Source organism: Emydura macquarii, unplaced genomic scaffold, assembly GCF_026122565.2.
Source record: "Emydura macquarii macquarii isolate MOO-44397 ecotype Brisbane River unplaced genomic scaffold, CSIRO-AGI_Emac_v2 contig_2473, whole genome shotgun sequence".
In the NCBI taxonomy this organism is placed as follows: domain Eukaryota; kingdom Metazoa; phylum Chordata; order Testudines; family Chelidae; genus Emydura; species Emydura macquarii.
Window position 1 is genome coordinate 3306933 of NW_027132610.1, and position 27310 is coordinate 3334242.

A 27310-nucleotide genomic window follows, 5' to 3' on the forward strand; every position below is an offset into this window, starting at 1 on the left:
CACATAAGGAGACCTAGATGAGACTTCTTCCCCTTGCGTAACAGATAATGCCAGACTATGGCCTGAATGAGACATCTGCCACTGTATGAACTCTTACTTATAAGAGATTAAAAATGTAAATAAAAATGTGATATTTAAGCTGCTGTGTCTCAAAAACTGTTTAAAAGCAAACTTTTAAAAAATAACCAAATTGGATGTTCCTCCAAACGAACTATTTATATAAAGTGACATATAACAGTACCCATTTTTCAAAGCATTTGCCTGCAAAACGACCTGGGAAACATCTTTTGCTTACCCCAGTCATGAAAGTCTTAGATTTGAAAAAAAAAAAGAATAACCCAATCTATACAAAAATCATATGAAAACCAGAAAATCTTGTTCTTTGGGGAGGGGGGAAACTATATTGTCATAGAAATATTACTTTTGAAAACTAAACGTGAGGAAAAGACAAAATAGTTGTGACAAAAGGGATATATTAGTTGTCTAGGTTTAAAATTTGAAACACCTACATTCTTATGAACCTTGGAGGTTCAAATCCCATAAATGCTGACACAGTCCTTCAGCCTATCAAGGTAAATGGAGAATAAAACTGCATGGTGCTCAGCATAGTGGTCTTTTGTATAAAAACTTGAAAATCCAGCTATTCTCTCTCTTATCTGATATCTTATGTGGATATCAGAAGATTCCACAGCACTTTTTCTAGGGGCTTACTTGAATACACTTGGCCAGTTTTCCCTACTTCTACTGTTGTGCGTTGTGCTAGTGGTCTGCCGCTATCCAACAGGTTTCAGTGTTGTGCATGTCTGGTTTGTGAAAAGCTTTGGGATTTGATTCCTTTGTAATGAAAGATGCTGTAGTGTTATTTACTCAAAAGTCTGACAGTCGTTCCAACTGTGCAGAAAAAAACTGAGGCCAAGAAGGTGAGGATCGAATCATACATACAGTAGAATCATTGAATCCTTGAATCATACATACAGTAGACTCCAAATTTGGACCTCAAAGCAAAAGGCTTTCAACTATTAAAACTATAAAATTATCTCCCTGAAGACCCGTATCTGTGTCAGAAATGGAGAACACAAGAGCAGTGCAAGTCATATTGGTCATATTACAATTTCTCTATACAGTGTGCAAAAATCTACCTTAGTTCAGCCCAGGATGACAAGCAACATTAACAAACACAAAAACTCTTCCTACTGAATTTGTGAAGCTAAACAGCCTCTCCACACACAGTATTTGGATGTAAGTGCAGTTTTTAAAAAGAGAGAGAGAGAGAATATGGCCAAGATCACAATTAAAGCTCTCCTTTTTTTTTAATTTGTAGAAGTCTGTTTTTTGTCTGATTATACTGCACTCTGAAAATAAATTAATAGACTTTATTTTGGTTCAAATGAAAACCTATTTCCCATCTCTATGTATTTTCTTAAAAAGCCAATAAATACTTAGTCTAGAAAATCTCAAATATTTACACGTCACACACAACTAAGACTCATCACTTAATAGGTTATGCAAAGGAAGCTTTTTTGAGAAAGATTATTTTTATAGTAGGCAGAGTATCTGATTTTTACCTTGCCTCATTAGCATTAACTGATGTTCATGTCTAGCTGCTTCCATTTCCGCCTCTAGTTTCTCTTTGGCTTCTCTAATGTTTCTGTCAACCTGTTCTCGCTGCTGCTTTTCCATCTCATCAAGAGCCTTCCATCGGGAAGCATACTCAAATTCAAATGTTCCAGGTTGAGCAAAACGTGGAGGCTGCTCTCTTTCCCTAATAAAAAATGTACATAGTTAAAATGTACAGAAATATATATTTATATAAGTAGCTGCAATAACAAAATATATTCCTAATCAAACACTCCAATTTAACTTCTAACTTTAAATCAAGCCACCAGTTTCCATAGTTATAAAAACTAAAACTATTAGCTCATTTTCAAAACTCAATTCCAAAACTTTATGGTAGGCCTCTGCAGTAAGATTACGCTGTATGATGAGAGATCCTGTCCAAATAAAAACCCATGTAAATTTATTTATTTTTAAGAAAGACTTGTTTGCATTATATTGAAAATTTCTGATGCACTACTAGAAGGCTATGCAACTAAACTTATCAGTCTGCTAAGAAAATGGCTCAAGTATGATTTATTAACACCCATGTTTGAAAAAGTGTCAAGGCTTGCTGTATTAAAATGTCATTCAAAGTCTTAAAATTTTGATGGGTTTTAGTTTATAAGTTCACAATATCCTATCTACTCAAATGCTTGTGCTATTGTAATAATTCATTAAAGAGCAGTGAACCAAAATATTTATCTCATTCATTATTTTAAAAATAAATCATTCTATTTTTACAAGCTTGTTATCTGAGTAAGCATTTTGGCTCCAGCAATCAGGATTTCTTGGGAACAGTCTCAAATTTCAACACGAAAAGTTGTATTTCTTAATTAGTCCTAATTTAAAAGAACTTTGGTTTCTCCTGATACTCAAGACTCAAGCTTCTGTTATTGCACTCACCACTGCGGTATTGAAACCCAGATCCTGCAAAGACGTATGTACAGAGTCAATGGGACTACTCAGAATAAAGGTAAACACATACATAAGTCTTTTCAGGATCAGGGACTAAATGCCTATTATCCAAGTTTGCACTGCATAATCAGGAAACCCTGACATCTAATCTCAAAAAGTTTAACAACTGTATCTATACTTAAAAACAAAAAACCTACTTATTAGACAAATAACACTCTCTTTCCCATCCTCACCACAAACATCAAGGTAAAATTTAATAAACTCTTGTTCATCAAGCTAACATAATAATGCAGCCCATGTTTAATGAAAGCTGAATCTAAATCCAACTTACTTATGATACTGTTGTGTTTTTTGCATTAATTTCTCTGGTAGCCCATCTTCATCATCAAATTGTTCCATAGGTTCTACAACAACAGGTCGAGGTGTTCTGAAAGAAATATTAAAGGTTCTGTATGTTAATTTCTTTATTAATTGGCTTAACCAAGGAAATATACATTGAAATAAGTTACATTTTGCAATATTGTTGGGAAACTTTCTAAAACACGACTTCTTAAGTTCTGTTAGCTACAACTCCTTCACATTTAATGAAATTTTTAAAAATCATTGTATTCACAAAGACAATAAATTTATCTTACACATAAGCCAACTACTTTATCTGGAAAACACTACTGCACTTCTCCTGACGTAAAAATAAACTACACAATTTAAAGAATGTATAAAAAAATTTAAAACTAATTACAGAAGATTGTAAACTCTTCTGTGAAGGAACCATGTTTTTGTTGCGTGTTTGTAAAAGCGCCGCAAAATGGGTCTGGGTCCATGAATAGGACTCCTAGAAGCTACCACGGTAAAATAAACAGCAGCAGCTCTGTTCAATGTACAAGAAATACAGAGATGCTTTTGAAAGTTACCTGCACAATTAAAAATAGAAGTGATAATTAGACAGAATCCCCATCACAACTAGAAAATCATTTCAGCATATCTGATTTTTAAATTTCCTGTTCTGTAAAGTGCCATATTCTTAGAAATCAGCATATATCCTCCATGAGATATATCTATAGCACGCAAATCAGAGTATCAAATACAAACAAGTGGCGAATTATGAAGACTTGTTTTTGTGGGAAAGCCAGTTCCATTATTTTCCCAACGTAGTCCGTTCTATACTTTTTAATATTCTTATTTTATGTACAGTAGGGAGGTTTTAAATGATGAAAAAACTTAATCGCAAAATACTATTCAGAGATACAACGGGCATAATCATTGCACCATAGTACACGCTCATGTTCAACTTATGGAGAGAATCAAATGTTAATGGAAGAACGAACTCATTTCATGAAAAAATAAATTAAACAATGAGTACCTGATTCTGCCACTCTTACTCAAATTGAGTAGTATCTTGCTTCAAGAGCAGTCCTATTGATTTCACTGGAAACAGTCGCAGAGCAAGACATCAACACAAGGATGGCAGAATATAGCCCTCAATGGTCTGAAAACTCCCCCATGATCTCTGGTTATTAAGGGCATTCAGCATGTGATAGAAGAGTTTTTCAATGCAATTGCATAAACCAATCAGGGTAGGCAAAAATAAATGTGAAAAAACTCTCATCTCATTGGGGGGTTCTTTGTGGAGATCTCCATAAAGCTATATAAACTACAGCAAAGGTTTTCAAATTGGGGGGTGGCCCCCCCAAAGGAGGTACAGAATGTGTTCTGAGGGGGCGTGAGAAGCTTTAGGGAAAAAAACTGCATGCAGCATGAACAACTGGCAAGGCGGATTCATCCAGACATATCAGGTCCTCAAACAGCCCTGTGCATTTGATTCTAGGTGGCATTGCACATTTTGACAAATTTCTGTTAAGCTTCCATAGCATTATACAAAGTAATAGCCATTTGCATGTTATTCCATTTGCTACAATGTGGTGTGCACATTTAATTGTAAGCATCAACCAGAATCACAGTTTTGTTTTCGCTCTTATTACAATGGATCGTTGGCTCTGTGTGAATCAATCAATGCCTTACTGTTTTTAATATTTAGTGAGTTGCATGTTGATTTTATTTTTATGAGTAAATGTACTTGTGTGGTGTGAGAGGGACATAAACTACTAGACACAAAGAAGGGGGGCATGATGAAATAAGATTGAGAACCACTGAACTAGAGTGTAACAAACTGTTTTATTGTATGACAGTTTTCTGGAATACTAAAATTGTTTGGTAACTTAAAGTTCAGGTGGCCAACATCGTTCTTTGCATGGCTCCTCTACTTTCCCTAACCTTCATCTTTTGGGGTTAGGCTCCCATTGGATGCATAGTAGTAGCACAGCAGTTTGCACAAAAGGATTATACTTACAAAACAGTTCCATAATGATTCCTTATCAGTTATGTCCTGTAATGAGTCCCATATGTCATGTGACTGCAACACAATGCAGCGGCCAAATCAGGGACCTACTAAATATGCCTGTTATTTAGTCCATTGGGGATAATTAAGGTTTTTAATTGAGGCCAAAATTATGTAATTTTATTCACTCAGACATTATGTCACTCACCCAAATGAGAAAAGTCAGAGATAATCACAGAGTACATTTGTTCCTGAACAGTTGCAATTTCAAACCATGCTCAGCAAAGCAGCATGAAACTGATGCTAGCAAATGTGTGTAGAACAGTCACAACTGATAATTTTCTGCTATTAGGGAATAGTGGGGAAAGGCAGAATTACAAAAATATGAAGGAAGAGATTAAAAAAAGGTGACGAGGGGCGATCAATAATAGTAAGACCTGAAAAATGTATCTGCCCACTGTGAGCAGGAAACTTCCCAAAGACAGGGCAATGAACTTCTGCAGAACCTAAGTTTTCACTTAAAAAAAATGTTTCTATGCTATACAGTTGCAAACATAACCTTCAAAATATGAACAGATGCAGGGTCATGTTCCTCCTGAGTCTGCAAATAGATGACTTCAATGCTTCTGCTTATGGTTTTGCCAAGATACTGCAAAGTAAACACAAACTAGAGTCTTGTCGGTTTTCTCTACTGTTATGGGGAACTTCATGGTCAGGAATGAAACCGAAAAGAATCAAGTTACCTTTGGAGAATTCTGAATAGCTACGGAGAAGGTAAAAGCTACTGACAAGTATTTAAAGAAGCTACAATCAAACTAACACCACCTACCTATGAAAAGTACTGTATTTACATATAATCAAATAAATCTTATGAATATAGAGAGTTACTCAACTAGCTGTTTTTCAGGGAAAAATTCTTGAGCAAAATAAGATGCTTGACGTGAACACACAACACAACCTTTCAGTTCACATCTATTTCACAGCAGATCTGGTATCCAAGTTCTGAGAACACAATAAAAAGTATGGCCATGCTTGCAGTTGCAGTTTTCTATACATTATGAAAACACTCACCCACAAATCTGACTAGAAAAAAAAACCCTGTTAACTTACGTTGTTAGTAAGAATGCCCCATCACTGCATCTCTCTAGAGCCTTCCGTGCCGGAGGTTTTGCTGCAAACTCTACAAAACCTTTTCCTGTAGCTCTGCCACGGTCATCTACTACAACAACAGCCCTCTCCACTGGACCAAATTGAGAAAAAGCTTGTTCCAGAAGCTCATTGGAAACCACAGGTGAAAGATTCTTGACTGTTAAGGCAGCTCCATGTGTAGCAAATCGAATTCGAAGTGGTCTGCTCTTCAAAACAGTACCATCAAGTTCCGCCTTTGCTATTTCAGCCAGTGTTCTAGATTCCTTTTCAAGAGAAAAAAATATTTTATATACACTCATTCTATATTTTCCTCAAGGATACTGAGCCAATTTATTAGTTTTCAGTTATTTTATCATAACTTAAAACATCTTTTGTTAATTATGAGTAAATTAAAGTATAGGGGTTTTGGTCAACTTTCAAAGTATCCTCTTCCCAAAGCAAGAGTTTTTCAGATTCTATCTGTTCGATAATTTAAGCAATCTGCCATTTGTTTTTCCATGCAATTCATTCTAATATGTCCTCCTGTAAATCCATGAGTTTTGCTTGCACATGCTAGAGGAGGACTCCACAAACTCATTCCTAGTGCAGAAAAGCATGCAACTCTTTATATGGACAGTCAGAGTGAGATCATAGCTTTTTTCCCATAAGGATCTAGATTTCATTTTCATTTCTGTCTCTCTGAGAAGTGGGGAGAAGTTTTCCTCATTCACTCTTTGAAAGAAATCTTAAAATTCATAGGGAATTTTTTTTTAACCACCATTCTTTTTATCCACTATCACTTTTCAGTGAACTGGTTGCTGAAATAAAATCAAATGCAATCTACACCCTAGAATAAAAGTGTTTTGTTTTCCCTGTGGCTTTTCATTGTCCTTGTTGTATTTTGTGATTTTTTCTTTTTTATTAATCCTCACTTGTTTTTGTGCCTTTTGCACCTATCTAATTCCATGTGTCAGTCGTCCCTGATGCTGCCCCCACCTCCATTCTTATCTTGGAGTTTTTCCTTTAATTCTTTCACCTATACCCCAAGGTCTTTTACTAACGAGATTATTCTGCAAGCCAAGGAAAATGGGATACAACTATCTACACAACCTCTGCAAAATTGTTCAGTTGGCCAAAAAAATTGCACAAATGTGACACGAGATGCTCCATTCTTTAATCATCTCAGCTACTACTAGCAAAGTAAGGGACTGTATTCTATCCCAATTATGCATTCAAGAGAAAAGCCTTTAAAGAGCAGTACTTTAAAAAGTACAAGTGGTTGGATGTTAGAAAAATCAATGTCAAAGTTACAATTTAAAAAAAAATCTAAAAAATTGTAAGTTACAGAAACTGACAATTTAAGTACCTCAAACAATCTTAACTCTGTCTGCCTTCTATCCCCAACACCCTATGGCATTCTCTATTTACAGCATATTTGGCTATAAAAAGCATCACAGCATAGCAGACAGACTGACATGTTAAACCTATGGGCAATAACCTAGTTTTAACTGCCTCAGTTTTTGCTTGAGATACCAGAAACCAGATTTTCAGAAATGATGAGCACATACCATCCAAAAACTAGGCCTCTTTAAGGTTTAAAGTGGAGGCCATTAAGTAGGGCATCCAAAAATACTGGTAATATTTTTTTTAAATGCAGACTCTTTTTCAAAAGGATCTCAAGGGAACAAAAATTGTATTTCACAATATATTTCACTAAAATGCAAATGGTATAATTCAATATACCTCTTAAATCGTTATTCATGCTTTCATGGGATGAAGCCTACAGCAAATAATCTGCCCCCCAGCTCAGACTGCACAGACTGTGCATAGTTAGTTGGCTTTCAAATAAATATAATAAAAGAAATAGGATAATTATCCAGAGTCTCAGTCCTTAAAGTAGAATAAAAAGTTAATTTATGCTGCATCATAAACAGGAAAAATCCAACTATTTGCACAAAGCAACTTCTGAAAATAATGCAGAACAGGGTGGGCCAACCATCTAAACCCAATTAAACATGTTTTCTTCCGAATCAAAGAAGCATTTTCCATTTTTGACTGCTGAAAACTAAAAGGCAATAGGAGAATCAGTATCTCTGTAGAACCAGTAGGGCTGGTGGATGGAACATGAAGGCAACTGGACATGCAGTGTGGGGATGGGCACAGATGAGCATGGAGGCAGTAAGGCAGGTGGTGGTCAGAGTAAGGAGGAGTGACCGTGCCAGATGGTGAGGTATGAAAAAAACCAAGTGGAGGAGCAGGGGAAAGGAAGCAATAAGACTGGTGGCAGCCACACTACAACTGGTTGAAATGACAGGGGAAAGGAAACCAGGCTGCAGGAAAACACCTGTCCCACTCCCCCCACACACAGCGCATTTGGGTGCTGTTTTACTCCCCCATACACACACACACACACACACACACAGAGAACACACGGGGGAGACAAGCACTGTCCGCGCTATCCTCTCCCCAGGCACACGGAGCAAATGGGGAGAGTCCACAAGCGTTATCCATCCCAGCTCCACCCACGCGCAGAGCGCGTTTGTGGGGGACACAAATGCTGTCATCCCACCTCGCAAAGCACATGGGGGGGAGGGGGACAAGCACTCCCACCCACGCGCACTTTGAACGCATTCGGGGGGGAGGGAACAAGCGCTATCCCAGCTTCCACACACGCGCACTGGGCGCATTTTGGGGGAGGGGAGGCCAAACTGTCCTGCTCCCACACACACACACACACACACAGGGGCGTGTAGGTTAGGCCACTATAGGGACACGGTCCATCCCAATCCCCCCCACACGCCACCTGTACGATGGGCGACCACCGAGACAAATGTCCCACCGCCCCCCACACACGGTGCCTGTACCGGAGGGAGGGAGGGAGGGAGGGAGAGAGGAGGGGGCGGCCGGAATGGAAGGCGAGGCCTGACCCACTCCCTCGCATACGCGGGAAGAGGCTCTTACCAGGCGGATGAAGCCAAAGCCGCGGTCGCGGTTGATAAAGACCTCGCTGGGCTCGCCGTAGCGCTCGAAGAGGCGCTTGAAATCCTCCTCGGTGATGTCGGTGGGCAAGTTCCCCACGAACAGGCGGCAGCGCTGCGTGTAGCTTTTCTCACCGGGCTTGAGGAAGCTCTTGATGTCGATGGTGAACCCGCCCTCCTGCTCCTCGTCGCCAGCCTCTTTGCCCTGCACCAGCGCCATAGCCGCCGCCACCTCGCTGTCCGCCTCCAGGCCCCGCAGCCCCTTCAGGCCGCCGCCGCCGCCCACCATGCTGAGCGGAGCCGCCGGGGAGCTGTTCTCGATCCGCACTTGCTTCAAGTTTCGGCTGTTCGCCGCCATGTTTCGGCCTCTTTCGCGCTCAGTGGGAGACGGAGGAGACCCGCACTTAGCCCCTGCGACCACAGACCACCGGCGATCCGAATGCAAAATGGCGCCGGCGCCGGCCTCAACGAGTTAACGTCTTTGAGGAAAGCTCCGCCCTCCAACTGCCCAGCCGTTGCGCAAGCGCAGTGACTCCCACTGGTGGGGAGTGGGAGTGGGCGCAGACGCGGGCTCGGGCTCGGGCTCGTTGGTGTGAGCCAGCCCAGCGCGTGGCTGGCTGGCTGTCTGGCAGGCAGGGGACTGTCCGGTCTGAGGCGCTATTGTAGCGTACTCCAGCCGCTTTGCTTGTTTCCCGGAATCCCCCATAGGTGCTGGAATTCGGAGTGCTGCTGCACCCCCTTGGGTTGAAGTGGTTTCCATCACTATACAGGGCTTACAGTTTGGTTCAATGGCTCTTAGCACTGCTACTACACAAATTGTTCCAGCAGCCCTGGCACTGCTCCTTGTGCTTGAACACTCATATACCATGATGGTTTTCCAGAGAGGAGAGTTTGCTCTTTTATCTCCCTGCTGCTTCTCTCTTGGCAGCCATCTTCCATGGAATTGGATGTGTTTTAGTGGGTCTCTGTATTTAGTGAGTGAAGCACGTTGGGGTCCTTCAGTGTAAAGCTATGTTATATCTAAAGGTCTGAAAAAGTCTGGAGTTCCATTGTACCCCAATGTGCTCATGTTCTTAGACCATAATCCTGCATACACAGGTGCAGAACTTTATGAGCAAGAATAGTCCCATAAGTAAAGGTTTGATGTGTATATTTGGAGGATCAGGCCCTTGAAATAAATAAGACTCAAAACAAGCAGGAGGTGGAGAGGGGTGGGATGGATGATAGCTATGTAAGCATGTTTTCATAAACCAGTTTATTTGTTCTTAATTTTGAGAGAAGATTCTGCTGCATTAGCTAGAGAGCTGAGTTGTATTCCCAATTTGTATAACCTATCAGTTTGTGATCAGTAATAAGGATTGTGAAAGGTACAGAATTATTAACACCAGCTAGTAAAACGGATGAGTCTAGAATCTCTGGTTGCCTAGGACCTAGTATACTATATATTCTCCTAGGCCAAAGTGTATAGGGATAAAGGGAAAAGCTGCAGCAGGATGATGAGGATAATGACCATCATCCTGCATTTTTGTCTGTCCCATCTGAAGGTTCTGCTCTGGGTGGAAAATGCTGAAATACCAGGGAGCTGCATATGTTGTGGGATTTTGCTGTGTGAGACAGACAAGCAGTGGCAATTGTCAAAACCTTTGACTTGGAAAAATCTGAATGGATTTTCATGAGGCCAGTAAAGGGACCTTCCAAGAACTATCTCCCTACCAAAGTTCCAAGTCCAGCTGCAAGCAATGGAGGTGTTAGAGTGCTTAAAAGAAGCTGCAATTTTTTACTGTGGACAATTTTATGGGTCACTCTTCTGATGAGTAATGAAGCCTCAGTTATTCAGCGAGGATTACAAGAGAATATCATTACAGTGCCATCTAGTGACCAAAACCAGGATTATCTCAAGAACTTAAATCAAGTGGAAAGGAAAAATGGGAAACCTAGGATAAATTGGTCTAACCTTTGTGGTCCTAGAGAAATAAAATGACGAGGACTTCCTAATTTAAAATGTATTATTGGGCTTCCTTTATCTGTTCAGGTCAATATTAACCATAATTACACAATGCATGTCTGCTGGGTCTAAATGGAGAGGAAACTTCTAAACACACCACATTTATAAGATGTTCCATCAAATCTAAACAAACATAATAAGTAAAACATTTATTTGCAGGCCACGTCATTAGAATCTGAACAAAGTGAGGGGAAAAGCCAATATCTCTGAATGTACCTTCCCTTTTATTCCTATAGTAATGCTGATCTCAGTCAAGAAAGCAAAAGCTGCCAGAAATTTGATTGTCAGACTCATCAATTTGAGCTTGAGGAAAGCATCTCAGCTTCTCTAAAGAAATAACTTTGAAAGCTGTATCCCTCACAAGCATTGTTACATCACAGAATACATGTTTTGTCAATATTTTCCAATTGAAATACTTAGCCTATACTCCAGCTTACATGAAAGATATAATCAGACTCCTGACTAAAATAGAAAGCTGAGTACTAACCCTTCCAGCCTGTAATGCAGCAACATCTGAAATATAATATGCCCTCAGCTATTTCTTACCAGCCGCTTAAGTGGTGGTCAAAAATAGGAGGTGGACTTGGGCAGGCAGTTTACCCAAACAAACAAGTCAGTCATGTGGAGCTTTTTGTGTAGATGTTTCCCAATCAATCAGGGAAATGGGTGGTAGAATCATAGAAATGTAGGGCTGGAAGAACACTGAGAGGTCATCTAGTCCATCCCCCTGCTGAGACAGGACCAAGTATATTTAAATCATCCTTGACATGTTTGACACCTTTTCTTAACAACTGGGGCCCTGTCTACACTTACCTGTGAGATTCGGCAGCAGTCGATGGGAGTTACGCAAAGCATGCAAAAAACGTGCGTAACTCCCGTCGACTGCTGAGCTTCTCTTCTGTGCTCCGTCTGCACTGTGCTGCACTCCTTTTGTAGCTGGTCTTAGTACATCGATTTCTGGATTGACTGAGTGGGTCTGCACTGACCGCTCAGTGGATCCAGAGAAATCGATCTGATGGCAGCGAATTTGCTGCCATCAGTGTAGCCGTAGCCTGGGATTTCACAACCACCCTCGGAAGCCTATTCCAGTACTTAACTATTCTTATAATTAGAAAATTTTTCCTAATAGGTAACCTAAATCACCCTTACTGCAGATTAAATCCATTACCTGTGGGCTCTCACCAATGCTCCATGAGTTCTCATAGATAATCACTAATGGTTCAGAGATTGCTTCACGTAGTTCCTAAGTACCCTATTCGTCAAACCCTGCCAACTCGAATACATCTAAATTATGTAAACATTCATTAACCTGTTCTTCCCTGTTCCAACTTGTGTTCTTTCCACCTTGTTATTAATATTGTGTTAAGCACCTGGTCATAATTAACTTTTTAGTGAAGATTGAAGCAAAATAGGTGTGTCAGAATGCTCACTGCAATGTATTAACCCATTCCAGATTAAATGCAACCAAAAGCAGTTATTTTCCTGTACCAGTTTTTGCCTCTGATATCCAGTCTTCTGGAACAGAAGAGGAGAAAATCTCTGAGACTTTGATGGTTAATGTAGAAAAAAGGAGTCCCTTTCTGGGGCACTTAGTATAGGCAATCAACCTTGTTGTGTGTTACAGTCATGGTAACAGGTGAAAGGCAGATGAATTTGGGCAAGCCTAATAATCCATTAGGGATAGGGAGCATCATCTTCCTCTTCTCTTGAACTACAAGATGTCAGAAATTATCTTTTCCTTCTGTTGGATAAAAGTAGACTGAAGCTTAAAGTATAAATCATTCTGTCAGGTTGTGGCATGGCTACAAGACTGTGCCTAGGACTCAGCTCCTGGAGTCCTAGCTCTCTTGTTTTCAAGCTTTGCTTCCTAAATATGAACACCGAATGACACAATGGATGCAGCTATGTTTGCAGACAGCCTAAAACAGTAGATCAGAGAGGAGGAACTGTCCTGTTCAAATTCATGAGATGCTAATTTAAGATGCACTGATCAAGGGGACCCCACCGATACCACTCCACCAGTGGATTCTGAATGTGACCAGAGAAGACTGCAGCAGGCCTGGCCCAACCACCCTAACAGATACACCTCAACTGCTAGTGAAAGTTCTGCGGAACTTCCTGCTGCCAAATTTGATGGAGATCAGGACACATTTCAGAGATTCCTGAACCAATGTTGGCTCCTGTTCCTCCTTCACCATTAATTGTTACCTATGGATGTGACAATTAAAGGAATTTATTCAAACTATGTCCATCAAACTATGTCCATCATTTTCGGTGATCCTAACTACGTGCAGACCACCAAGACAGCTCTTCACACCTAATGGCAAGAAGGCCAGCCTATAGCCAACTATACTTCCGAATTTCGTCATTTGTCTTCTGACACCGAGTGGAATGAGGCAGCACAGTGCCACCATTTCGGCTTGGGCTTAAACGAGGATATTAAGGATGAGCTTGCGTGGGTGAGCCTCTGTCCAGTTTGAACAATCTGATTAATTTGTGCATCAGAATCAACTGTCGCCTCATGGAGTTTTGTCATTAGTGTACCTCAATTTTCCAGGAGCTGCCATTCACCCTGCCTCTGATATCATAAACATTCAGGTTGTCCCTAGCATCATAACTCCTGCAGACCAACCAGGTTCATCTGCAACTCTCCAATTCAGAGAAGCATCAAGACACAGGCAAAACTGGGGCCGGAACAGGCCAGGTCCCCAGCCCTTAGAAGGGGGTCCAAGGTGAGCTTGTCTTCTCCATACTTTGGTGGTTCCTGTTGGAGGTGCAGTGCAATTTGAGTTGCTTGACTACTGTTTTGGGGCCTAGCATAGCTTAAGTTGCTTGCTTGACCATTCTGGCTTCAGTAGCCTGACATCTTCCGGTTGGCAGAGACAAATAGGAATTCTGAGTAACCTTGCAGATGTCTCAGTTTCTACATGCCGCGGCACATAATAAGATGAAATATATAACATGTATGCTTGCAGCTGCACATAGATAATGGTGATGGGAATAACAAGTTATCCTTGAATGTCCGGGGGTACATTTTTCCACTACCAAAGGGCATATATTTTTTATCGCCCCTCCTATTACCAGATATTCTTTTGACGATCCCAATTATTATGATGAGAACACAATGTAGTTAAAGGTGAGAACCCAATGTAGGTGATAGAATATATAATAATTAATAGATAGGTAATTAGGTGAAAGTTGGGTATAGAAAGGTATAAAAAGTCATTATTCAGACAAAGGGGTGCACTCCATCAACACCTGATTCCACAGCAAGTGCTGCCGGTTGGATCAGAGGATCCACTGACTCCCTGGTGGGGCCTCTGAAGAAAGTCGTTCCTGTATAGAGCCTTCTGAGTGACTGCTTAGCTCCCCAGGTTTAATAAGTGTGATATATTGTAATTAATTTTAGGCTTTGTATTGTGGTGTGGCACTTGATGGGGCGTCTACCCGGTGCTCCTGGGTCCGGTGCTTCCCTCAGTGGTCAGCTCTCACTGATGCGTATAGTCCCAGCTGGGGTCCGTGGGGTCCTCACCCCTTCTCTGGGGAGAGCTTTGGCCGTCCCAGCTGTGGCCAGTGGGGGGTGTCCAAGCCCACCCTCTACTTTGGACACCAGCTCAGAGACCCTGATGGCAGCAGCCTCCTGCTGCTGGTGCGTCTAAACTTTTACAGTCTTTTCCCTGGGCTGCTTCCCCACACTGTCCTTCCCGGGCTTTAGTAGTCACCCTCCTAGTAGTGGCAGTTTCCCCTTACTGTGGTTCTGTCCCCCTAGTCTGCTCCTGGTTGTCGTTCTGCTTTCTTCAGCTCCTCACCCTCACAGCTCTAAACTCTCACAGCTCTCAAACTCTCAGTGGGGCAAGAGCTTTTAATAGGTCTTGGGTGAGCCTTTAATTAGCCCCAGGTGGTCTCATTAGCCTAAGGTTATCTCTTCCCAGCTGGCCAGGAACAGGGCTCTGACCAATCTGAGGCTTACATACCTGCCCTCAGTGACTCTCTCATAGCCACTTGGCCATACCTTATCACAGTATTTAATTAGTATATCTATAAAAAACCTTGCACATTAAACCTTATTGATCTGTAAATCGGGCGTACCGTGTCTCAATGGTGTTCATCACTGATCACTAAGCGTCCAGTATCAAAGGTTTCTAGCATACATGGGCCGCAGTTGGCACAGCAGGATCCCTGAGTCAGTTTCCAGTGCAACTCTGAATACCTTTATTAATCTGATTACCAGTAAACTCTGAGATTTCTCTACAGGCCCTAAACAACTCAGGGTCCTCAGGCAATTTTATAGACTGGTTGAGACTAGTGATGGTCTCTTCTCTCTTCAGGAACTGCAACCCACCAGACTTTGCCAGTAATGGTTATCAGCCTCTAGGGGCAGCAGGAAACCCTCCAATGTGGATTAATCCAGGCTACTCATGCTCCTGTCATCCTACGTATGCCCTGGCTTACCACCCATGATCCCTAATTCACTGGCAGAAAGGGAACCTGCACTTTAACTTCCGACTTTGCCAGCTATCCTGCCTTCAGGATCTAAGAAACAGACCAATGTATTCTGTGGTTCATGTCATCCATTGGAAGATCCTGACTCTCAGGCAGCAAGACTGCCAGGATGCCCAAAGCCTCTTGCAGCTCCACCTGCCATGGCCAAGATACCACACAAATTACCATGACTTTGCCAATGTTTTTGACAAGAGGAAGGTCAACATCTTGCTCCCACATTGAACTTACGATTGCCCAATTGATATCCAGCCTGAAGCTGAGACCCTACTTGGTCAGATATATGCCCTCTCTAAATCCGAACTTCTACACCTGTACTTGCAGGAGAACCTTCAGAAGGGTTTCATCTGCCCATCCACATCCCCAGCAGGCACGCAATCTTTACTGTCAAGAACAAAGGTTGTTTGTGAATGAGTGTTAACTATCAGTCCCTGAACAAGATAATCATACCAAACCACTACCCGATCCTCCTTATCAATGAGTTCTTAGACCAGCTATGCATGACCTGTGCTTTCACAAAGTTAGATCTGCGCAGGGCCTATAACCTGGTGCACATGCCTGAGAGAGATGAGTGGGAAATTGTCTTTCATACTCAATTTGGCCACTATGATCTAGTCATACCATTTGGCCTATGCAATGTCCCTGTAACTTTTCAATACTTTGATATATATTCAATACTTTATGATATATTCCAAGACCACTTTGTCTACCTTGATGACATTCTGATTTTCCCAGTGATCCAGCTCTTCACGACCAGCATGTGTGTAGCATTCTTGAAAGACTATGCCAGATTCATCTATATATCAAGCTGGAGAAATGCAAGTTTGACCAGGACACCCTTGAATTTCTTTGCTATATTCTCTCACCCCAGAGACTGAAAATGGAACCCTGCAAGGTGGAGGCTGTCACAGATTGGATAGCATCAAAGGATGTCTGGAATCCAGTGCTTGTTGGATTTTGCTAATTTTTGCAGACAATTTATCTCAGGATTCTCTGCTTTGGCCAGCCCTCTCACAGCTTTGCTGTAAAAGGGAGCCCAGTTTTCATGATCTCCAGAAACACAGGCTGCCTTTGATATTTTGAAACAGAAATTTGTCACAGTTCCTAAATTGATTTGCCCAGACTCCAACCAGACCATTTACAGTTGATCTGGTTGCTTCAAACTTTCTGCCAGGGGCAGTCCTTTCCTAAACCATTGCTCCCAATGATCAGCTTTACCTTGTGCCTTTTACTCATGAAAACTTACTCCCACTGCAATAAACTATGACATCTTGGACAAGGAACTGCTGGCTATCAAAACAGCTTTTGAAGAATGGTGCCATCTTCTGGAAGGTGCCAGGTTCCCAGTCCAAGTCCTGACAGACCACAAAAATTTGCAATACCTAAAAATGGCCAGGAACCTGAACCAGTGGCAGGCATGCTGGTCCCTCTTCTTCATACAATCTGAGTTTGTGGTCACCTACTGGCCAGGAACAAGAAGGCAGATGCATTGTCACAAAAGGATGAGTACTACAAACCTGGTGAGGAGACTGTGTCCATGATTCTGAAGCCCTCAAACTTCATTTCTGGCACCATAGCCTCTGACCTGTTGTCCTCCATCTGCTCTTATTTATCTAGCAATCCCTTTGCCATCCAAACCTGTCAAGCCTTAGACCAGGACCAGACCTCCATGGGCTTCACATTCCCGGACATGATCCTCTACTCCTAGGGACTAATCTATGTGCCCGAAGGGGCCACTTGGCTTCAAGTCCTACATCTCTACCACAAAGTTCTCATAGCAGGCCACTCTGGCCATTCCAAGACTCAAGATCTCGATTCCAGGAACTTTTGGTGGACTGCCATACACACCTCCGTTGCGTCCTAGGTAGAGTCTTTTGACCTTTGTGCCTGGACCAATATTTCCCCACTCAAGACTTCTGAGTCTCTGCCAGCCCTTACCCATTCTACCTTGGCTGTGGGCCATCATCATATCAAAAGATCTTTTAATGGAAAAAATCCCTCCCAAAGCCACACTACCATTCTAGTGGTGGTTGACCACTTAACCAAGAAAGCACATTTTGTTCCATGTTGAGTGCTCTGTCTTCTCAGGATACAGCCCACCTGTTTGTGAGCAACATCTTTCGTCTCAGTGGCTTGCTTACAGGTGTGGTGTCTAAGCTAGGATCCCAGTTTATTTCCCACTTCTGGTGAGAATTTCTACGCCACCAGAGTATTGCAGCCTTTCATCCCAGCACAAATGGGCAGGCAGGGCACGTCAGTCAGGTCCTTGAACAGTACCAACATTGCTTCCTAAACTGTCATCAAGATGATTGACTGACCCTGATCCCTCATGCCGAGTTTGCATACAACAATGCTATATATGCCTCGACCAAGCAGACTCCCTTCTTTGATACCTGTGATTTCCATTTTCGTGCTCATCCAGAGATCCCCTTCAAATTGTTAATGTCCGCTATTACTGAACTCACAATCCACATCCAGCATGTTCACCAGTAACTCCAAAGGCAGTTAGAAGTCACCAGGGCAACCTACAAAAGGTATGCTAAGTAGTCCCACCAGCCAACACTTGGCTTAAGGGTAGGGGATAAGGTACGGTTGTCTGTCTGGAATCTGCTATTGATTTGCCCCTCCATGAAGCTGGGCCATAAGTACCTGGGGCCTTTCCAGATCATGAAACAGATAAACTAGGTCACTTTCAAGTTACAGATAACAGATTAACTCAAGATTCACCCCAGTTTTCCATGTCTCTCTTCGAAAACCATTAGTCAAGAACCCCTTTCCACTCCATACTACTCCCCCTCCTCTGCCTATAACCATTCAGAAGTTATATGTGGTTTGGCAGATTCTCATCAGGTCTCAGGAAAACTACAATATCTAATTGACTAAGACGGATATGGTCCAGGTGAATGTTCATGGGAACCTGTAGAACATATCCATGCCCTGAATCTCCTGTGCACTTTTCACCACACTTACCCTGAGAAAGCAGGTCCTGAGGCCCCTGAGTGGAGGAAACCGTCAGGAATCAAGGCCTGCAGCAGAGCTAGTCTCCAGGCAGCCTCATTAGTACCTCTGGCCTGCATCAAGCTGCCTGATTAGCCACACCTCCTGATTGGCTGCAGAGGCCAGCAGCAGCAGCTCACTGGCGTCTCAATGCTCATGACTACCACTATGCCTGCTCCTGTGTTACTTGTTCCTGCTGCTCCTGTCTTGCATTCAGCCTTGCCTGCTATCCTGCTTGCCCCAGTTCCTACCCTCCAGTTTGACCGTTAGCTCTGACTCCGGCTTGATCCTAGCCCTTGGGTCCTAATGCCCACTCTGACCATTAGACCTGACGCCTGCTCTGACCAGTAGGCTAGACTGCCTTCATCCGGGTCAGCTGGCAGGGGGTAGATAAAATCCTCCCAGGGCAGTATGTAATGTTGGGCTGAGGAAGTTCTGTAGAAAAGAGCAGGGGCAGGATAATGCATTCTCTTTCTCAATTCCATTTTATGGGCATTATCAGCAGAAGCCTCAAAGCCCGTCTGTGGTGGAGTCATTGTCTTTCTTGGCCAGCCACAGTACCAATAATTGTGCAACAAGTTCACAGAACCAACCTTTTCAACTGAGTTACCCAGTGTCAGGATTATGGCATCAGGCAAAGAAACATGGGACCAACTATAGATACTAACAGGATTTTAAGCACCAGCTCTGGGGTGGCAGGAGACTCGGTTGGCATCAAGATATTTGCTGCTGAGGCAATGCAATCCTGAGAGCAGTACCACTTATCTTTTCCTTTTTGTGGTCCTTTTCTTTCAGCACTGGAGAACCCTTTTCAGTACACTTTCTGTCCTCCCTGTTATTCTGAGGAGTAGGAGATTGCACTGGTGAAAGCAGGGAAGGCAGAGAGGAAGTCTGGAGGTGTTGATGTTTTAGTGGCAATGTCAACACCACAGTTAGAGGTCTTAGCTGGTTTTGGGTTGGGACATAAGCCCCGGAATCTTGGATGGCTTAGAAACTGAGCAATGTTTCAATATTGGCTGGGATCTGATCAGAGCAGTATTTGAGACCTGTGCAGGGGACCAAGTGTCGACACACTTTGGTGCCAGTTGAAGAAACAGCTCTGGAGAACTTCTCCTTTCCCATGATCATATCCAAGAGTTTCTTTAAGCTTGCATTCTTCACAGATCAGTTGTGGAATGTGGAGGAGAAAATAGGTAAAATGTTACCCTAAATATGTCTCTAGTCTAAATTTTTTCTAAAAACTACATTAAATACTAGTTAATTTTGAAAAATAACTATATACAAGGTAAAAATTAGAGTTAATTGTCTGGGAGGATTAGATAGGGACATAAACTGAGCTCCTTTAGCTCCTTAAAATATACTGACAGAACAAATAGAGAATACTTGATCAGTGTAAAAGCCAATGCACTTGATGCTGAAGTGCTTAGTATGTAAAACACATTACAATGTGCCTACTGAAATCTTTAAAAAAATAAAAACCAAACAAACAAACCACACACCAAAAAGTGGCTAAATCAGATCACCTGTAACCAAAAGGCAGTTACTATTCTGAACTGTTATGAAAAGGAGCTTCTCAATCAGCCAGTGTGGAAGAGATGAAATGAGAGAGTTTAATTGTGCATTGAAAGCCTGTTCAAGTGCCAACAATATCACAGTGAGTGCTATACATATTTTTAAAAAGGTTCAATAAAGATGCAGGAAGATTTACTTGATAACCACCAAAATGTAATAGAAATCCAATGACTCCATGGTTTGTTTGGTTTTTTTAATTTCCTCCCATCCCTATCCCACCCCGCACGTTCAAGAGAGTTTGCTTTTTGCATCTTCATCTTGTATTCATTTTTGCACCACAGAGTACGCTTTTGTATCTCAACTCAAGCTGCGTGGAACTTTTCTTGCCTACCTTTTACTACATGATTGGTCTTTGCACAATAACTTATTCCTCTAATTTTCCAAACAAACGAGGCACACAGACATTTCTTTGTGATGGACTCACGCTCCAAAACTTTATTAAGGTTTAAATGTCCAATAAGTCTAAAGAGTTTGATTAAATAATAAAAACAGGCTTACAGACTGCCAGTGGATTACTATTCTGGAAGATATGATGCATCTTTCTGTGTTTTTTTCCTTTCTCTTCTTCAAATCTAGGCTCAAAGAGTTTTTGTGCTTGCTGAGGGAGGGCATTTGTATTTGAGTCAGGAAAGTCTGAACTCACCTTTTTTGGAAGTTTAATACTTTGTCTTAAACAACTTTGGGTTTACTGAAGGCTGTCAATGGGAGATGATAACGCTGGCTGGGAAATGGTTTTCCCATCCTTGGTGAGAATTTGAGATGTTGACCATTTTTGCCATCCCAAGTTGGGATGAAGAGTCAAAATGTTTTTGAAAAGCAAAATGTGAAAAAACTTTCAGATTTGGGTCAATCAAAACATTTCATTTTGATAAATTCTTAATGTTTCAGTTTTGGCATTTTAATTTTTTGGATGTTTTTAATTATAAATTAACTTCTTGTATTGAAATAGAAGTTATTTTGAAATGAAAAACAGAACTTTGTTTAGTTGTGATATTTCAACAATTTTGAAACTTTTTTTTCCAAAATTTTTTAGAAACAGGAAGTTTGTCAAAACCAACCTATAGCAAGGTACTGTGGCCTTCCTCAGAGCCTAGGCCCCAGGAAGGGTCGCGACGCCCCTGCTGGATGGAACAGGGCCCTACAGGCACATACCCCGGAAGCAGAGGGGCGGGGCCAGGACAGGAAAGGGCAATATTAAAGGCTGGCTTAGCAGCTCAGTCAGGGGGAAACTGCTATTGGAGGCAGATGAGTCTTCCCAGAGGCTGTGGACTGGGCCAGATCCAGGCCCTGTGGCTGTTTGGAGCAACCACCCTGCTGACTGGAGCCTCCAAGGCCTGTCTGGGCTGCTAGGCCCTAGTGACTGGAGGGGGCCGCCAAGCCCTGGTAGCTGGGAAGAGCTTCCCAAGACCACTGAGTGGGAGAAACCCCCTGAGGCCAGCCCTGACCTGGAGGAACTGCCTGATGTCAGGGATCCCCTGGAGCTGCCTGAGCCTGGTGTACCAGAGGACCCCCTGGGACCTGGAGGAGCTGCCCTCCACTGATGACCCTGAGGAGTTTCTGGACCTGCTGCCGGTTGATGGTAAGGGACTCGTGGGGCTCCCGCTCACTGTCTACCCCAGTGACCTTGAGGGAGACACCTGGCTACAGGTATCTGCGGACAGGGTGGGAGGAAGTAGCTCAGGGACAGTTGACTAGAGAGTGGCTGAGTCTGTGGCTAAACTAGTCAGCGTGTTGTGGCTGGATCCCCGCTGACTCAGTGGCAAACCAGTTTGCCACTGCTCGGGCCCTGGGCTGGGACATTGTGGAGTCGAGTGGGCCTGCATCCTCCTCCCATCTTCCCTAACCACCCCGTGAGTTTGTTCCTGCATATGTGATTTCACATGAAAAATCTTTCATGTAGAATCATGTCTACTGGCATAGAATGTGGTTTAACTGTACAGTGTTGTCTAAATACTGCATTTTCTTTTTTCTTGCAGTCTCTTACTTGTCTTTAAAAATAAAGTAATTGAATTTACAGTCAACATCAATGCAATGTTAAGTTTGAAAAAGTAAACATATAACAGTAAGGGCATTTTACAGTGTAAGAACAGCAGTCATTAATTAATACTCTCACTTTGTTAAAAAGGAGAAAGACAGAGTGTGTTGTGCTGCGATTCAGACTAAGTAAGTCTTTAAAGAAAACAAGAGCACTCAGTCTTTAAAAAAAAAAGTTCTCTCTTTTTGGGGTCCACTTCTAATTTTCTTTTTTCTTCCCCCCCCCCCCCCCGATTCTTGTAAAAAGCAGCTCCACCCATTCTGATGATATCATAAACAACTCCAGCAGCAATCAATTGTCCAGACTTAAAGAGTTCAATCAATTCTTGGAACAGTGAATTTGTTTCGTGTAGACAAGATTATTATGTTATTAGCAGGATGCAGGTTTCTTTCAAGAACCAGGAAGAAAAGGAGAAAATTAGATGGCACAGAATGAGGTAAAGTAGGGTAGAATACAAACAGACTTTTTTTTTTTTTTTTTTTAAATAGACTAACATTTTTCAAAATTTTTCATAGTCCTCTATTTTTCATAGTTTGGTCCTATCTTTGTGAGAAGTTACAACATAACTGGGTCTCCTAACTAGATTGTATTTGTAATGTGGTTAGGCATTTGGCAGTCCAGCATTGGAAAAGTCTGCTAGGATCAGTGTTTGAATTACACAAGAGGTTATGCCACACAATCACTTTTTGCCAGTTTCTCAGACTACTACATATGAGCCTATGTACATTTTTTTGTAATCTCTTGGGGTTGTCCCTGATCTCCCACTATGAAACTATCACATGAGCATATCAGAGGCATTAAAGAAAGCTGGGACTCTGCCTTTTGGAACTCTACCCCTAGCATGGGCATAGAACTTCTTAAACACACATGAACAGACTTTCTCTGTGACCTGCAACAAGTCACTTAAAGCCAATATTTACAGGAGAAGGTGCCAAAAATTAGGTTCCTGAAATCTTTGGGATATATGCTGGAATATGATGGTTTGTCACTCCAACCCAGGAAGGATTACACCAAGCCCAGAGTCTGTTAGGCCCTTCCTTAGGGCACACAGTTTATTATTCAAACACTAACCTCACAAAGTAAAACAAAGTTATTTTCCTGACCAAAGCAGACTGGAGGGGCCCAGAGACCTTTCCCCTTTTATCTCTTCGCCTGCTCCTTGCTATAGGAGCCAGCCCACTTCTCCATAACTCTCCTTCTGAACTTAGCTTTTTCAGTCTTTATAGGTGTTGTATGTAAGCCAGTGGTCTGAATGAGCTATCTATTGATGAACTGGGAGAAAAGACCTAAGGAGCAGACTGTATTTGCATAGTCACATCTACTTTGCCTAGGTAATCAGCAGCCATACCTGCTTTGCTAAAGTCATTGATTTTTGGCTGCTTTGGGTTAAGTAATTTAAATCTTGGATGCAGATTTAATGGTAATGAAATGTTATCTTTACCATATAACTAAAGGGAAGCAGAATGGTACTTACATTCCCTATTTGAGAGAAGTCACCCTAAATGAAACCTCTTTCACTAAATGGGGTAGTGATACCAAATTCAAGTGAAAATCAGGTGGTCAGGGGTAGGTGGTGTTCCCAAATTGTTTAAGATGTGGGACTTGGCAGAGCTCCTTCCCTACACAAGGCAATCAAATCTGATTTGGGGCTGGAGTGCCACTCCAAAAACAAGGATACAGAATTTGCTACAGACTGCCTGGGAGGATTTGAGCCATTGAGTAGGTGGGGGTGGGGGCTAGGCAGGGAAGTGGCCTGCAAAGTTGGGAGGGGGAACAAAGAAGCTATAGCCATTCCAGCAAGTTCAGCAGCGCTGAGATGGGGCAGAGAGGGTCTGAACTAGAAAATGCTTGAAGGAGAACCAGCTGCTGCACCAGTGATTGAAAAGAGGACCTCTGCAGACAAACAGCCTAAAGCCAACAGACCAGCAGGGACCACATAGCCGGAACCACCATTTTCAGCTCACAGGGCACTCCAACATCAGAGTGCACAGACAAGTTGGACTGACCCAAGGAGGTTTGCATTGACACAGGGCAAAGAATCTGTGTGTGTCTAGCTGGCATGGAGGCATGTGTGCTGTGCCAGGGTAAAGCAGTCTGTAACCCCTCCTACAGATACCTAGCTTTACTCCTGGATTTGCCTGAGTTAAATAAAAGTGGTGTTGTATTGTTGAGTGCAGTGTTTGTTCCAGGTATTAACTCTGACCCCCTAAGAGGGAGGATTGTGTTTGTGCAGAAGTGCAGTGGTTGGGAACTGGAATCCCTTCTCCAACCCTGGGAATCCCCCACCTGACAAAGGGCATCAAAAACAGGATTTAGGGAGTTAAGGCAGGGATCCCTAGGACAACATCTGAGGTACAGGTATTTGGAGGTTGAGGGATACCTTTGAATGTATGGACTCTCAGCCAACACCTTCCCAACTCTATCCCCCTCCTAGTGGCCTGCCCCGCCCCAATGACTATGGCATACTACATGGACCTATGGTTATCCTGGTTTACTGGGGATGGCCAGACTAGCTTTCCAGGTTGGGCTGGAATCTATGTTTAATATGTACCGTCTTCCTAAGTACCAGAAGGTGGGCATCCTGTTGAGTCAGCTCAAAATATTTTTAAGAGACTGGATTCAATTTATGAGCCCCAGAGCCTTCCCCCTCCCCCAAACACATTAAAGAATTTGTGCTCAAGCTCAAAAACCTACTGGAGACACTCAGGGACTTTGCCAGTAGCCTCCAAGTGATCCTCTGTTCCATCAAAAAGATGACACTCTCCCTGGGACCTACATTGGCAGAAGGGTCTTTGCGCCCCCTATGGATCCAATACCACAATATAGACTTTGAGAACTTTAAGGAAATGGCTGTGGAGGCAGGTGGATTGCAAACACCTGAGAGCTAAGGCTGGACAGCCACCCCCATGCTGGGCTTGGATTACCCACACCTGACACTTGGGGCCCGGCTGAGGGTGGACCAAAGCATCTCAGGCAGCATGGAGATCCACAATATCACCTGCGTGCACACAGACAGCCTGGTATCTCTGCCTCCACTTCCCCAGGCCCAGGCCCAAAGAGCCATCTGGCCAAGTTGTCCAGATGCATGGATGAGCTGAATATGCAAATGGAGAGGCAGGACACACAAATGCAGAGACTGCGTCAGGCTCCTGAACAAATCCAGTAGTGAGGGAGGGGATCACGGCAGAGGGCAAATGCTCAGTTTGATCGAAATGACCAACCCATCTGCTGGGAATGTCAGGAAGCAGGTCATATCACAAAGAGCTGCTCCCAACAGATGGTGATGCTAAACAGTGGGTCCTGCAGGCATGGAACTGAATGCTGAAAGGACAACCACTAGGACCAGCACCTGAATGGAAACAATCTAGATTCACCAGCAGGTGCCCAGTAGTTCCTGTGGTCCTCAATGGTGTGCGGGGGATGCTATACTGGACACTGGCTCCCAAGTGACTACTGTCCAGAAGAGGACATTTCTCCAGCACTGGTGGCCATAGGACTTATCAAACGCTCCCAAAACAGGATTCTGCTATTTGCTAGGATTGGGCTCAGCATCCCAAATGCAGGATATGTGCTTGTCGATGTACAGCTGGGTTCCCAGATGCTTCATCAACTGGGGATCTTTCTAAGAGACACCAATAACTAGCCCTACCCCCTGTTGTTCTAGGCATGAACCTGCTCCAGCACTGCTATGACAAACCGCTAGAGGCGCTGTGGGCACATGAGCCTCAGCTACTTCTCCAGGGGAGGAGGATTTGGCAGAATGCCATTAGAAAAATATGGAACTACCAGCATTTTGCCAACACCTATGATGAAATTGGAAAGGCTAAGATCCAGGACATCCCCTCTGTGTATAGAACTGAACACAGAGACCATCCTCCTGTGCAAGACAAAGGCTGGCATAGGTGGCAATGATTATATCATCCAAGTGGAGCCATATCCTGGCACTGGTGCAAACCTGATCATGGTCACCAACAACCAGGATGGATTCCATTGACTTAGGTTGACCTAATCCCCACTGTAGATGCAGCTAACTATGTCGCACAGGGTGGAAAATTTTTCACAGCCCTGAATGATGTAGTTAGGTTGACCTAAGTTTGAAGTGTAGATCAGGCCTTAAATCAAGTGGTGTGGACAGTGTTGTGATGAAAACAATGCCAAAGGGGCAGCAGCAGTGAGGTTTCCCCTAACCAGTGAAATCACTAAGGACTGGGCTAAGTGGAGGAACCTCACACCTTGGCAGAGCAGTGATAGAAATAACAGTGACAGTGATAATGGTGGGCAGTGGCAGAGGCAGCAGTGGCAGAGGCAGCAACAGCGGTGGTGAACAGAGCAGAAATATCATGTGATCACTCCTTCCCCAGAGTGGGAGATGAACACACCTGGGACTCTGAGACTTTGCTGGCCTCAGACAACAAACCATGAGTGGAGTGTTAAAGGGACATTCATCAGTTGGACTTTCACACTGAGTGGGAAACTGAGGCAGAGGACTACTGCCCAAGATACTTTGGGGTGGGTTTCTTATTGTAATCTTGTATCCCTTACCACTTATTAATGAGTTGTTTGAAAGACTTCACTTTGCAAAGTTCTTCACAAAGGTGGAGCTCGTAACCTGGTAAGGATCCAGGAAGGAGATGAATGGAAGACCATCTTTCATACCAAATATGGCCACTTTTGAGTATTTGGTCATGCTATTTGGGACTGTGCAATACCTCAGTGACCTTCCAGCATTTCATAAGTGTCATATTTAGGGACATGCTGGACCAATTTCTTGTCATTTACCTAGAAAAAAATCTTCATTTTCTCCGGAACTCAGGATGTCCACAATCATCACATGCACTCTGTCTTGGAAAGATTCTGCTAAAATCACTTCTAGGTGAAGCTCAAGAAATGTGAGTTGATACAGACACCATGGAATTCTTGGGATATATTGTCTTACCCCAGGGACTCACTGTGGATCCATGTAAGGTGGCAGCAATAGCTGACTGGGCCACACCCAAGGACATATGTAGGATGCAGTGATGCCTGGGATTTCCCAATTTCTACAGGTGATTTATTAAAGGATTCTCTAGATTGGTTGTACCCATAATGACGCTCTTACAAAAGGGGACCTGGTTCACCTCATCTATGGAAGTTCAGTCAGCCTTTGATCAGCTGAAGAGTGCATTCACTTTGGATCCTATCCTCATTCACCCACATCCCACTAAACCATTTACGATCAAAGCCAATGCCTCAAACTTTGCAATAGATGC

General features: G+C 42.9%; 1 protein-coding gene across 5 annotated transcripts in view; it reads right to left on the reverse strand.

Moving 5' to 3' along the window:
- Window positions 1–9385, reverse strand: part of PSPC1 (paraspeckle component 1) — an 85129-nt gene extending 75744 nt beyond the window's left edge. For all 5 annotated transcript variants that reach the window (XR_010922572.1, XR_010922573.1, XR_010922574.1 and 2 more), the window contains exons 1-4: window positions 8936–9385; window positions 5957–6258; window positions 2843–2938; window positions 1566–1762 (exon numbers count right to left, since the gene is read on the reverse strand). Coding sequence is in view for 1 of the 5 variants with exons in the window: in XM_067562830.1 (XP_067418931.1) it covers window positions 1566–1762; window positions 2843–2938; window positions 5957–6258; window positions 8936–9310 (970 nt within the window). In the remaining 4 variants the exon portion in view is untranslated. The remainder of the gene's footprint in view (window positions 1–1565; window positions 1763–2842; window positions 2939–5956; window positions 6259–8935) is intronic.
- Window positions 9386–27310: the final 17925 nt, after the last annotated feature.